Source organism: Anser cygnoides, chromosome 1 (assembly GCF_040182565.1).
Source record: "Anser cygnoides isolate HZ-2024a breed goose chromosome 1, Taihu_goose_T2T_genome, whole genome shotgun sequence".
Classification (NCBI taxonomy): Eukaryota; Metazoa; Chordata; class Aves; order Anseriformes; family Anatidae; genus Anser; species Anser cygnoides.
Window position 1 is genome coordinate 117,004,998 of NC_089873.1, and position 13,795 is coordinate 117,018,792.

General features: G+C 44.9%; 1 protein-coding gene across 2 annotated transcripts in view; it reads left to right on the forward strand.

The window, feature by feature from the left end:
• The first annotated feature begins 356 nt into the window (after window positions 1–356).
• BACE2 (beta-secretase 2) overlaps window positions 357–13,795 on the forward strand; it is a 52,540-nt gene continuing 39,101 nt past the window's right edge. Inside the window, exon 1 of one of the 2 annotated variants that reach the window (XM_048071458.2) lies at window positions 357–1,178. In XM_048071458.2, coding sequence (XP_047927415.2) covers window positions 372–1,178 — 807 coding nt within the window. In that variant the 5' untranslated portion in view covers window positions 357–371. The remainder of the gene's footprint in view (window positions 1,179–13,795) is intronic. The other variant, XM_048071459.2, reaches the window with a different exon arrangement.

The window sequence follows — 13,795 nt, forward strand, 5'->3', positions numbered from 1 at the left end:
TCCAACTGCTTTGCAAGGAGTACCCTCTGCAAGCACCTCTGGCACTAGCTACGAATAACAGCCTCACCAGAGTGCCCTGCCAGCAAAGAGCTTGCTCAGTCTTCCTGGGGGAGAGCACCGGCACGTCCATGGGAAACTTCATTCAAGTTCACTGAAACGCTTGGAAACCCTAAGGAGGACTCTTCCTTCGCAGGGAGGGAGGGATCCCTCGCTATTAGGAGAGAGATCTCAACTTGGAGCAGCTTTACACCTAAGGAGAGAACAGGCAGTTGCCTAGGGAGTGCCTAGGACACCAAAGTACCTGGGCAAAGATGGCCAAGCCTTCCCATCCCCCGAAAGGCCGCACTGGCCTGCCGCTATTAATTCCGCGCATGATGAAGGCATTTAAAGCCTCGCAGTCGGTCTTTCTGATAAGCAGGCGTCTGTCGTGCCGGGTTTTATGGCAACGCGCCGTTAATACAGGAGATGAATTTCCACACAGGCACATGGACACACGGACGCACGGACACCGCCAGCCCACAGCGCGGATCCCCGGGGGCCCGGATCCCCCGCCGTCCCCCCCGGGGCTGTCGGAAACTTTCCGCCCCGGGGCCGAGCCTCCAAGTTTCTCAGCCTCCGCCTCCCCTCCGGCGGAGGCCGGGCGGCCTGAGCGAGCAGCACAACTTCCCCGGCCGGGAGAAAGGCGAGGAGGAGCTCGGCGCCGAGGGGAGGGGGGAGATGGAGCCGGGGCGTGGGGAAGCCGCTCCCGCCTTCCTCCTCCTCCTCCTCCTCCTCCTCCTCCTCCTGCTGGCTGCTCCAGCCCGGCAGCCAGGCGGCCGCTGCCTCCCTGCCGAGCCCCGCCGCAGCCGGGACGTGCCTCCGGGATGGGGGCGCCGCCGGCCGCCCCCAGCCTCCTGCTGCTGCTGGCCGGCGCCGCGGGGCTGTGCCGGGCTTTCTTCTTGCTGCCGCTCCGCGTGTCCCAGCCGGCCGCCCCCCGGGGGTCGCCGCCCGCCCCGGTGCCGCTGCGGCCGGGGAGCGGCGGGGGCCGGCAGCGGGATGCGCCGGGAGAGCCGGGAGGCTTGGCCTTGGCCTCGGAGCCCGGGGGCAGCATCAACTTTTTGGCCATGGTGGACAACCTGCAGGGGGACTCCGGCCGCGGGTACTACCTGGAGATGCTCATCGGGACCCCGCCGCAGGCGGTAGGAGCGGGCCGGGAGGGAGGGCGATATTTTGGAGGGGGGGGGGAGGATATTTTGGGGGGGGGGAGTCGCATCTCAGCGGCTGGGCTCTGCCGCCCTCCCCCGTGCCTGCCCAAACGCAACTTTCTGTCTCCGTGCAGTGCCGGGCGGGACGCAACTTCTGCTGCTGAACCCCGGGGGACCCCCCCCAAGGATGGGGACCCCCCCCCCCCTTAGGACGGGGACCCCGTCCCCCCATTGAAAAGCGTCGCGATCGCGGCTTAGAGTAACCCATCCGCGCGGGTGTGTTTCTATTTTCTGTTAAAGCCGCGCCTGGGCGCTCCGGAGTGGTGGTGGGGGGCGGGGGGGGTGGTGCTCGCAGTGCCCTCCCCCGGCGAGAATCGCTCCGAATCCTCCGCTGGAGCTGAGCAGCGGGCAGGCAGCGCCAGCCCTTGAGGGGGGGGGTGAGAAGTTTCCCCGAGCCTCCCCCGCCGAGTCACGGGGCGGCCGAGACGGCTGCTCGGGCTCCTCAGCTGAGCCGAGCTCGTTTCCTGCCAGCCCTCGGGGCTTTTCGCCTCCCTGCCTCGGTGCCTGCTTCTCGCAGGCCGAGCCCCGGCCTCGGCCCTGCACGCAGGGATCCTCCTCCTCCTCCTGCCCGGGCTGCTGGCGAAGAGCTACAGGAATGCCGAAACGCCTAGCCAACGGAGAGCGTGCGGCTGTTACGTGTTTGCGATTCTGTGGGATCTTTACTTTTTTATTTATTTATTTTTACACCTGGACGTAAGAGGGTTGGTCAGATTGTTGCTCCGTGCCATCAGGCTCAACACCTGTATTTAAAAAGGGTTGCGTTGTTGTACGGTCAATAAATGTAGTTAAGAAGAAGCCGACCCCCATCCGATGTATCAAAGCGTGGCCCGATAGCCACAGAGGCTGTGAAATAATTTTTCCCTCTGTGTTACAGGCTGCGTGTGTGGTGAGCTCTGTTAGCGTGGCATCGTGTGGTCTTCATTACTCAGGGGAACATTCAATATTGGTTTCTGCCAGAATCCAGATACCAGGTTTGATTGGGCTAATAATCCAATTCAGTCTGTCTTAGATTAAAAAAAAACAATTTTTGGAAGAAAAAGTGAATGTAAAGGATGTCATCTCCTTACACGTCTATGGGGATTCTGAAAGTGAAAGAAATGGAAAAGGAAAAATATGACAGGCACTTGATAATGTAACTGGATGTCTGCCCTCAGTGCACCTTGAGACTTCACTTAACAGCTAGGATTACTTGGATTACACATGATGTAAGGTTTCAGTTAAACTTGTCTCCCTGATTTTTCATCTGAAAAACAGCTCTGAATCCAGTTGCAAAGCTTTTACTATTTCGAACTGAGTTCTTTCAAAATTAATTATTTAAAAGATTGCTACTGGTGGTTAGCATATACAAAGTTTTATTCACAGGACTAGGCCCACCAAGGTTGTAAATGTAAGCAAATAAGGGTATAAATGCACTTGGGTTTCCAAAAAGTCAGACCCCAGTGCGTAGCAACTCAGTAGAGGGGTGTTAAAATTTATTAGCTGCTTTGGATAGGAATTTGTTATCTTCTTCCCTGCCTGAAACTGGAAGACTTTAGGACCACAAATGCGCTTGCTGCTTTTCTGCTCTACAACAAATAGCGTAGAGCTGCAAAGCTGCTACAGGCAGGTTCCACTTGCGTCCTTCACAGTGCTCTCACTAAAAGCAAATATCTTGGCCCTGCTAAGTGCTGGGATCGCATTAAACTCCTTGGGCAAGCAGTCACTGGAGTCAGAGTGGGGCATGATCAGGTAGGAAAGGGATGTTTCTTGTTAAATGTTACTCCCATCCTGACTTCGCCACCCATCAGAAACTGCAGTGTATGGTGATGCTTGGACACCTCCCTTCTCCCCTGCAGCCCTCTGGCGTGGGACTTTTCCCCCAGGCTGACTCTTTCTCACCCAGTCCCCTCCCAGGACCGCTGAGCGCACGTACAGGGCAAGGCACCGCTGCCCTGACACTTTGCCTCGGGTGAGAAGGAATCCTGCCAGTGAGGAAGTTATGGAGAAACTGGAGCAGAAAGGTGGGGAGCAGAGCTGCTGCTCCGCACAGCGTCTTGGCGAGGGGGTGAGCGAATGCAGGCAAGGCAGCAGCGGACCGAGACCAAATAGCGGGTTGTGAAAAAAGGCATAAGATTTAATGTTGTGGTTACAAGACTGCTGGTGCCTGGTAACTTTGCAAGTGTGCATTTAGTGCTGAAAGCCTGCTGTGCCGGTATGGGGATAAACATTTGTTTCATGGGGGACTTTAGCACTGCTGAACTTGTATTACTGCTCAATTGCATTTGTAGAAATTTCCCTTTTTTAATTTCTGTTCTTGGAAGGAAGCTACTATGAAAGAACTTCTCTTTTCAGGTCATTTAAGACATGCAATTTGGCTTTCGTTCCAGTGCTGGTTTGTCATACAGCAGATAAACACAGTACAGAGCTGAGCTTCACAATGGCAGTTCTGAAATAATTGCTCTGCCAATATAAAAATAGAGTAGTTGTGTGAAGTCAGATTTTTTCTTTTTTTCCAAGGGAGGAAATTTGAGTGCAGTCAGTCCAGTTTTGCAAAGTGTTTGCAGCCGAAGTATTTCTGACCGTTTCCAGTTTTACGATACAGTATCCTAATAATAGATCTCCAGACTAGCTACCGTATCGGAGTCAGCTGTCACTAAATCTCCCCAGCTAATTCTCGTTAATTCACATACAGTTCTACTTAGGAATTATGTGAAAGCTGAAAAAGGAAAAAGTTTTGTATTGTATTGAAGAGTGTGATATATTTGTCTCTTTCTTCAGGGATGTATTGTGTCCTACTTCTGATGGATTACATGCTTTACACCTGTCTGCATAGGTGCGCTTTCTCCAATGCCAGATTTAAATATGAGGTGGCAAGGGTCCAATATGAATTGTGTGCATGGCTCTTTTTATTTCTTTAAATAATCTGATGGAATACCTTTGCTCTATCTTTTATTGTTTTGCCTGCCCTGAGAAGCCCTGTGAGGAAGAGAATCAAAGATCATTTAGGGTTTTTTCCACTTTCTTCACCACAGTTCTGTTCATATTAATTTTGCTTCTCTTACAAGCTTTTGACGAATGGAATAGTCAAACTCTTAAGGCACCCTGTGTTCTTCACAGCTTCCTTGAAGTCCATCTGGACAGCATTAAATCTTAGCAAAGAAACTACTGTTGTCTCATCTTGCCACTTATGTTAGTCTTGATTATATGAAGTAGAGGTAAACCTGCCTGTCTCATTGTATTTCCAAACTGCACATTTGGTGAAATCATGTAAATAATGTATGTGCAACATCATTGCAAAGGGAGGCTCAGCATGCACCTCCTGAGAGCTCAGAGTCCTGTAGCTGTGATTTGGTTAGTGGGTACTGAAACCACAACAGGATCTGATTTATGCTCTGAACGCACAGGTCCTTTCTGAAATTTAAATCTTTCATTCTATGCATGAGGAGGTTTTGTTTATTGTTCTTCCTTATGGCAGTTTGTTCTGTGCAGGGGGTGAGCATAAACCTCTCCTGTAAACTTGCTCTGAAGTTTGCAGGTTAACGTGAGTGTTGGGTCTAGCAGGTTAATGTGAGTGTTGCTGCAAAACACAAACTTCAATTTCCATGTAATTGGTGAGAGGTTACGTTTCCTTCAGTTTATTCCAGCTATTAGAGAAAAGAAGGATATGTATTAAACACCTTAAGTGTGTCATGGACTCTTAAAATTTATAGCCTGATATTTTGAAGGTGATGAACATGCACATTAGCAAGTTCTGAATATGCAGCCATTCTTTCTTAATTGTTAATAGCTCTTATTTCATGAGAGTTGTAAGGAATGAACAGTGTGAGGAAAAAATCAGCTACTTTTGTAATTTTATCACTTCACTGGTCTTACTATAATAGGTGGTAAGGGCCTGATTTCTGGAGCTGTGTCATTACCTGAGAAGCTGAGCTCCATTGTCTTAATTTTGTTGAAAAGAATTTACCCTCTTTTTAGATACAAGGAGAAATTTTGAAAATGTTATCCTCCTGGGTTCAAATGCCAGAAGGCAAGCTCCAACTCAAATCTGTGTATTTTTTTTTGTCCTTTTTTTTGTTTTGTTTTGTTTTTAATAGTTACATGGGCCTTTTGTGTTTATTTTTGAGCTTTTTATAGAAGCTGAAAAAAGGAAAGCTTGAGGAGCAAAGACAAGTACTGGGGCATATTGGACTATTTTGAGGTGGCAGCCTCAAAATCCCTTCAGATCCCTCTAATGGAAGTACTATGGAAATGTAGTTGGGTAGGGTTTGTTGCTGCTGTTGGATAAGTACTATGGATAAATTGGGTAGGTTTTTCTTTTGTTGTTGTTTTTTGGGGTTTTGGTTTTTTTTGATTGCTGTTGGATCCCAGCAAAATAAAAGGACAAGGACCTGAAAGTTATAGGAGACAGGACTAATACTGTGGTGTAATGTGGTGAGGCATAATATATTTTTGGCCAAAGACAAAGTAAACAAACATACCAGTTTTAGGTTGACAAAAGTGTCCCTGCCTTTACAGATCAACATTCTGGCACCCCCTTCGTACAAAACCAGTCCTTGCAAATGGCCTGCATGGAAGCAGTGGAACCTGTACTATAAAAAAAGTCCAAACCATGAGTATAGCACGGTTAGTGTTTTGTAGCAAGGCTTTGCCTGTGTGTGTTTTTGAGAGGGTTGTAATGGACTGCGATGTCTATGTGCAGTGACACTGGAGGGAGGAGGCTCATCACGGCCGTTCCTCAGGACGTGCTCCTCTCCCAGCACAAGTAGGTTCGATTAGAGCTCCACTAGTTTCTCCCAGGATTGCTTCTTCTAAGGCACTCACTTACCTTCAGAGCAACGCTGGAAGCTCTTATCCGTGGTCACTGGTCATAGCAACCATGCCAGTGGTTCCTGGTGGGTCGTGGCAGAAGGTCTGTTGTGAAGATCAGGGAAGAGGCAGGAGGTGGCAGGTTCATGCTTTTACTGCTCCATGGATTTCATCCCCTGCTAAGGCAAAAACATCAGTTAAATTGGAAAGGGAAAACTAGCCAGTGGGCAAATAACAATGTTGCCTACTATGCAGGAGTGAATCAGCTGGGATTTAGAGTAGGAGTGAGATGAAAACAAGGCAGTGAAGAAAAGAAAGCCCACGTGGAATTCCCATATGTTTGGGATTATCAAGGAAGGAAATTATTTATTTATTTATTTATTTTTAAGCTCTGACCAGAGGCCAGTGAGCTCTAGGGACAGTCTTTGGCAAGACCTGTTTAAAAATTACTACATTTTGTAGTGGTCTTTCTTTTTGTGAAGTGTACTTGTGACTTTGAGCCTGTGCAGACACATTAACTGTTACATTTTGTCTCCACGTTTTTTATCTTTGAAATTTTCTCACTTATTGTAGGTGAAGTGAGTGACCTGAAATTTTATCTGGTCATTGTCAAGTGCAACTACCTTTGAAAAATGAAGCTGAGACAGTTACATAGCCCTGTACATGTGCATCTCCAGTGTGAATCAAACGTACCACTCTCCCATTTCTTACTTGCGATAAAATATAGATTTAATCATAATTTATGTAAATAAGTAAAGGAACTTGTTGCTCCTGTTTCTGACCAGATTAGGATTTGAAATCGTCTTCAAAGTAAATGAGGTAGCATTCAGCTGCCCCAGAAAAAGGAAATGCTTTTTCCTGCCATTGATGGGATTGTCATGCATCTTGCTGCTTTTCAGCCTCATTTTGCTATGTAAATCTGAGCTTCTGAAGCAAATGGTGTACCCGTTCTACAGATACTAGGCTGCTGTTAAAATAAAAAAGTTTCACATTTCAATTTGTATCTGTTGGCTCAGTGCCCTTCAAAGCACTTAAATAGCCCAGGACTGGAATAGATTTTATTTGCAGTATTTTGCACATGAGTTCCCTTAGTTTTAAAATATCATGTTAGCTGACTATCTGTCTTCTTTTCTCTGCATATGTCTACATCACAGTCAAAAAAAATTGGCCAGCTGGACCTCTCACTACTACTGCTTTACAGGGCTGCGGCAGGGGAAAGATGTTCTGGATCTTGGTTACTATTTTGTAAGAGTCCTTCTCGACTAGGTAAAGTCTGTGGGGTACAGTGGAGAGGAAATCAGAGGAAAATAAATGAGCTGGAAAAATCTTATACAAGTAAAAATTAGAATTCACGGGATATGATTAATGTGTCATAATTAAAAGGCTCTTTTGAAGAGAATCTGTGAAGACAGTAATTGCACTCTGCAATCCTTGTTCCACTCACCACTGCTTACTAATAATTTTAAATTGTGAAAAGTAAATTATTTGTGGATTTTTGTCATCTTCGCTCAGCTTGTGTGTACTAAAATTAGTTGATTTTATTTAGCTTTATGGTTGGTTTATTTTTGTACTTACTAGCAAAAAACTGCTGTTAAGCTAGGCTGCATGTGTTTAGGGAAAATGTTTGTCCAGTTTTAATTTAAAAGAGGAAAGGTATTAATGCTACAGGAATACTCGGGAAGCTCCTATTTAAAGACATGAATCAATTCCTAGGGATCTCAAAGTGCTTGGTAGCATGGCTTTTTCCCATTATTTTTTCTGTTTGTTTGTTTTAGGAAAAAAGACAACTGGGGAGCTAAGAGTAACCTTTGCACTCGAGGGCCAGACCATAAGCCTTCTCTCATTAAAGGCCAGCTCCTGCCATTTGACAGGGAAAAAGCAATCGGACCATTTTGGCAGCTCGCCCTCGGGTGATTCCTTCTGATATTTGTCTGTGGATCTGCCGATGCGAGCGGAGGGGGCCTGCTGCACCAGTGAGGCCTGCGCACGGCCTCACAGCGGGGCCAGGTGAGGGGATTTTCTCCCCGGCCCAGGCTCTTCCAGTTTCTCGCTTCACTGCCATAGGAGTCTGCAGGCCGGAGAAGATCGGCCATCTGAGGCTTTTATAGTACTGGAAGGGTTACCTACAAAGCTGTTATATGGAAGGGTGGGTACTGCTCCCCACCCCCCCCCCCCCCCGACATTTTAAATAGTATTAGGGAAGAAAGTGGAAGTTTCAACTGCAGATCTGTTTTTCTAAATTACAAATTTGACTGCAAAATCTTGAGACAAATTTTTTTTTTTTTCCTTTTACTGTTTTCTACATAATTAGAAACATAACTTCAAAAATTCCACTGTAATCAACCAACTAATACAGAAACTTTGACTGTCAGTGTTTGCAGCATAAGAAATTGATAGTTGAAACGTCTTTTCAAGACAGAGCATGCTGTACCGGTTTGGAAGGGCTTCAGGGAAGTGTTATCATGCTGCCTAAACATGATACGGAAAACCCTGTGCTTTCCTCCACTGTGCTGGCTGGTAGGCGTCTGCCACAGGTGAGAGGGAAGTGAGGCCTGTCAGAAACTGATTCATCAATGATATTTTCCTGTGAATAAAGAGATTTTTATTTATTATTTCATTCGTTTTTCTTCTCTGTGACTCTCAGGTTGCAAATAAGAGACAGAGGAGTCCAAAGGTGGTCACACTTTCAAGAAGTCTGAGACATGCTGTAGCAAGAAAACATCTGATGCAGTCACACTGCTTCAGTTTATCTGTCACAGAATAATCTTCTCATTTCTTCGCGGATGCAAAGTCCTTCAGGGAATAGCACTATCATTTCACACAATCCGATATGCCAGATTTTTGCATTTGGACTGGTGAGATAAATAATGTATGAAAAAAAATCTTAAAAGTTCTCAGCAGCTGTAGTCATGAATGCTGGCGCATGTTACATGTTCCAGCTAAAGTTAAGTTTCGCTGGCTTTCTCCTTATTGTTTGGTTTAGAGTTGTCTCGGCAAGTGCCCAAATACCAGTGATATTATCTGCACATTTTTATTAAGGTTTGGAAACTTTCTTAATGGTGGGTGTGCCCTGCAGCATTTGCCATTGCCAATAGCCAGACTTTTAGAACTCCACTGGCCTGAGCTTCAGCATGGGCAGCAGTGTGACTGCATGCTGCAAGACTTTAGGAAAGCCCTTCCAGGTAGTATGTGAAGTGTAAGAACCTTGGGCTGCTGTAGATCCTGAGAAACCATCATCAGACAGTGTTTTTTAGATCCTGGCTGAAGCAGAGGGTAGTTTACTTCTACATACAGACTGATATTTGGAGGAAAGAGTAGCAGGAACCTCTCCTCTACATGAAGCAGCCTCTGTAAACCCAAGAGAATAAAAAAGTCTTTTAACTTCCTGCCCTACAAACTCAACCTGTTATCTGAAAATAAAGCTGTGTTCCTGCACGCTTCTGTGTTCTCCTGTGTAATAAAGATTTTTATAGTGGAACTTAGTTAACAGTTGTAATGATGTATGAGCCACAGGCGAAGCTAGTTCATTTCCCAGAGCTGCTGCCTCCACAGTATTAGCCAGGGTAAAGAGAGTAAAGTGTGCATGTTTGAGAAAGAGAGAGAAAAATAAATGAGTCCAAGAGCATGGGGAGTAGCATGGTGTTTTGTTTTGTTTTTGCAATAAGAAATCATATCTTATTTCACGTGAAAATCAAATCTGCCTTTTAAATTGCCCTGCCAATTTTTAAGTAAAAATGTTAGGATAAATGTGAATAAAAAAAGATTGTACCTATTTTTAATAAATCAAACACACTATTGTGACACAGCATAGCAGCTTGTTTGTTTGTTTGTTTCCCAATCAAATAGCTATTCCTGGTGTTATGGATCTGAAAGCTGCTTTCTCTGTGTGCCTTTGAATTCCAATGTATGATTCCAAGAAATGCCAATGATGGCAATCAAATTCTACTCTTTGGTAATACCCTAAATAGGTCAGGTGGAATGGGGAGCAGAAGCCTTCTGTCTGTTGCATTCCCTGTATTAATTACAAGGGAAGTTAAAACACACGAGTTGCATCACCTTGTTTGTGCTCGGAGACCTGGGGCTGCCTGTACATTCCCATGGCTGCTCAAGACAGCACGGAGCAGCGGGCAGCTGTTTGACCCAACACCTTTCCCCAGAGATGTGGCACAGCTTTTCTAGCAGTGAATGCAATCTGAATAGCCAAATTACAATCGTGCTTGACATAGCTGGACCTGGTCTTTTTTCTGATCTCTTCCCTCCCTTTCTCCTCCTTCCTGCAGCAGCTGATCCAGTCGTGTCCCTTACTATCCACATGGCAGCTACCCAGTAGGTGTGCAAAAGTATGTGATGGTGGCTGTTTTGGGGCAGAAGGGGAGGAATGGAGGTTGGAGCTGCTCTGGCACATGGGGATGAGATAGTTCAAGGGAGGCTGAAGATGTATAAATGCAGGGACCAGTCTCTTCTGCTCCCTAGGTGGAAACACCCCTATACTGCCATGTAAAATACTATAGAAGCTATCCTATGTTAATCAAAATATAACAGTGCTGCAACTCCTGTCCTGAAGAACAAGTTGTGGCATTTTTATAGCAGAGGTCATGACTTGAAATATGAGGAGCTGCATAGTTGGTTTTCCAAGGAAGGTGCTGATGTATTTACCTCCCTGTGTCCAACAATCCTGGCTAATCCAGGAATGCCAATGTGTGACCGTGGGCTAGTCTGTGGTTTTCTGGCCTCCAGGAGGGAGAGGCTGCTCTCGCAGCCACAAACTCCACTTCAGCAGTGAGGTGGGCATTCTTATGTAGTCATTTCCATTGATTTTCATGTTTTAGGAAGGTTTGTTTCACCATTGGGGTGTATAGATGGAGAAAATCCAATAAAAATTATGCTTATCTACTTTGGTTTCGTTACGATGTTTTGAGAGTATGGATGGAAAATACCGTATAAACATTCAATGTCTTGTTTTAAGAAGAGCACTGAAAAATACAAGCGAGATCTTCCTGAAACCAGTCATTACGTGCAACTGGAAGGATGTTACAATGAGCAGCAGCCCTACAGTGTGGGTACGGCACCTGGATGAGGACAGCCTGCCTGGGGAGAGCAGCTCAGCGTGATGTGTCAGGATTGTCCTTCCTTCACCTTTCCTTCTTGTAGCTCTCCAGGCTTTGAAAAACCTTCACTAACAAACACCCGTCTCCACAACTAACATCTTGACAGGGAGGAAAAAACCTGAACACAGTCGTGTAGCTGCTGGAGTGAGCTGACAGGGGGAGGAGAGGGAAAAGGGCCTGGCATTTGAGATCAGGCCAAGCATGCAGCATTCTTAAAACACTGATTTTTTTTCACTGCTATCCTGCAAATGTCTTTTTCTCCTTACCTGTCTCCAAAATGTAGCCTTTTTCAAAGTTCATCTTTGCCTTCAAAAACTCCTTAAATATTGTGGGAGCAGCTTTGGCGCTTAGTTTCACATCGCTGGTGCGCTATGAAAGGCAGGGCTTTATTTAAATTTGAGATTGAAATTCAGATCTTTGGTGTGAGGGAGACCTTTAAATGGATGAGGGAGTACAGGACCGAGACTGAGGCTCTCCTGAGAGGCTTCTGCCAGCACTGCCCACCGCTGAAATGTAAGGGTACCATGGTGTATTTGACAAAAGGGAGATTTAAAAAAAATACAGCAGCACTTGTGAGGATAGAGATACCTCCTAACCTCTCACTCACTGTAGTGTTAAGAAGGGATTTCATAAGCTTTGTTGAAGCTTGAAATGTGGCCTTTGATTAGTTATATCATTTCCAACTGGCACAGTAAACAAGGGTAGTGACTCACGGTGTAGAAGCTTGTACAGCATGAGGAAGGTCATAAAATTAGTGGGGTCAAGCCTTCTTCAGTTTATTTGGTGTAGTGTGGTTCTGTGTAAATGCACAGAACTCTTTCAATCTTACAGACACTGCAGCTGGAGGGGTGTTTTTTTATTTTTTTATTTTTTTTTAACACAGGGTAGGACTTCTGAAGCTAGGTAGAAAAAAAGGACTAAAAATGCAAGGTGTTTTTCACACAGCAGTTTCTCTGATTCTAATGAACAATAGAGGTAAAGAAAAGGGTGAACTGACAAAATAAATTGGAAGCTAATTTTGGAGAGCAAAAGCCTCAGAAAATTGAAATTCTAAACTGTATGCAGCTTCTAACTATAATAATTCACTGCATATAATACATTAATGTAGGCTTACTGATTTAATTTCCTTTAAAAAAAAAAACACAAAGCACAAAGCCCTGCTTGGATATCATATTTTGAAAGGTATTATATTGGTATGATGAGTCCCTTTCTCCTGTTTTTTGTTTGTTTGTTTTTTTTTAAGAAAAAGAATACCTTCTGAAATTGTTTGGCATAGTACTGTATTTTTAGAAGAATTATGCCCTAAGAAATACTGGTAAACAGAACAGACATAGCAGACACTTAACCTAAGACACTTGAGGTGGATGTGTTGTTTATTTTATTTTATTTTTTTTTTCCAGTAAGATGGTTGTAAGTTTTACAGAGAAAGTTTAGCTTCGGGTCAACTGAAACAATTTGACAGTGTTTTCTTTTACTTAAGGAATGAAGTGTGGTTAAGCACGTGGGTACAAGTGCGTAGAGGATTACTGAGGAGGAGCTGGCTGGGGACAGTGAAACCCTTTATGGCTGGCGGGTGTTCCTGTATTGTGAAACACAGCTGTGCGCTCCTTCCCCCATCTCCATCACTCTGCTATTTACCGGGGAGCTATAAACTGCCCTTTTCCCCAAGTCCACCTACAGCACACACAGCTCCATGAACTAGTTATTTGGGTGGCCATCGCTCCAAGGAGCTCAAAATCTTGCCCAGGAGGTCTCCTCTACCTTGGCTGTGTTTGGTGGTTTCAAAGCAAGAACAGGGTTCAGGCTGAGAGGGTGACTGTGAAATCTGTCATGGCATTCACAAGCGTATCTCCAAGAGTCAGGCTGGTGGTAGAGAGAGGCCGCAGGCATTTCTCCTAATGTGTGTTGTTTTAATGTGTGTTGTTTTTTTGTTTGTTTGTTTGCTTTCTTGCTTGCTTGTTTTTTTAGCTGTTGGATTTATAAATTAATAGCTGTCTCTCCAACTCCTTGACCACTTTGGTCACTGGGGAAGGAGGAGTGAGCTCTGGATGAGATGCTTTCTAATTCAGATGTTGCACAGAGATTAGACGTAGTCCATCTGAGTGAGCACTGAGATTCCTTGCGAGCCTTGCAGTTAGATGGGAGAGTTGGTCCCAGTGGTGTTCAGCCTGTCTCCCTTGTCTCTCAGTGCTGTACTGTAATTAGTGGAAAATTGATGGATTTCCATCTACTAACAGGTGGAAACTTGCTTTTGGTTTAATCAGGGTTTTGTGTATACTTATGTGTAAATGCCTGATGTTTTCTGCTTTCATTCTTAAATATCAGGGTGTGTTTGTGGGTTTTTTTTTAATCTTCCATTTACGTAAGCACATAGTAATCTTTGAATTCACAAACATGCTTACTATAAATATAGAAAAAATATACTTTTTCCTCACTGAAATTTGTGAGCACATTGGTGTCTTACTGCTGTTAGTAAGAGCTAGCTGTCTCTTACTTCACTTTAAAAGTTCATGCATTGCTGGCTAAAATGGGAAAGGCTGGTGAAGAGACAATGAGCTTATGTGTAACCATACGTCTGTCAAAAGATTATCACAGTTTTCCACAATCTTGCAAACTAGTCTGAGCTTACCAATGTCTATTTACAGATTTTTGTAGACT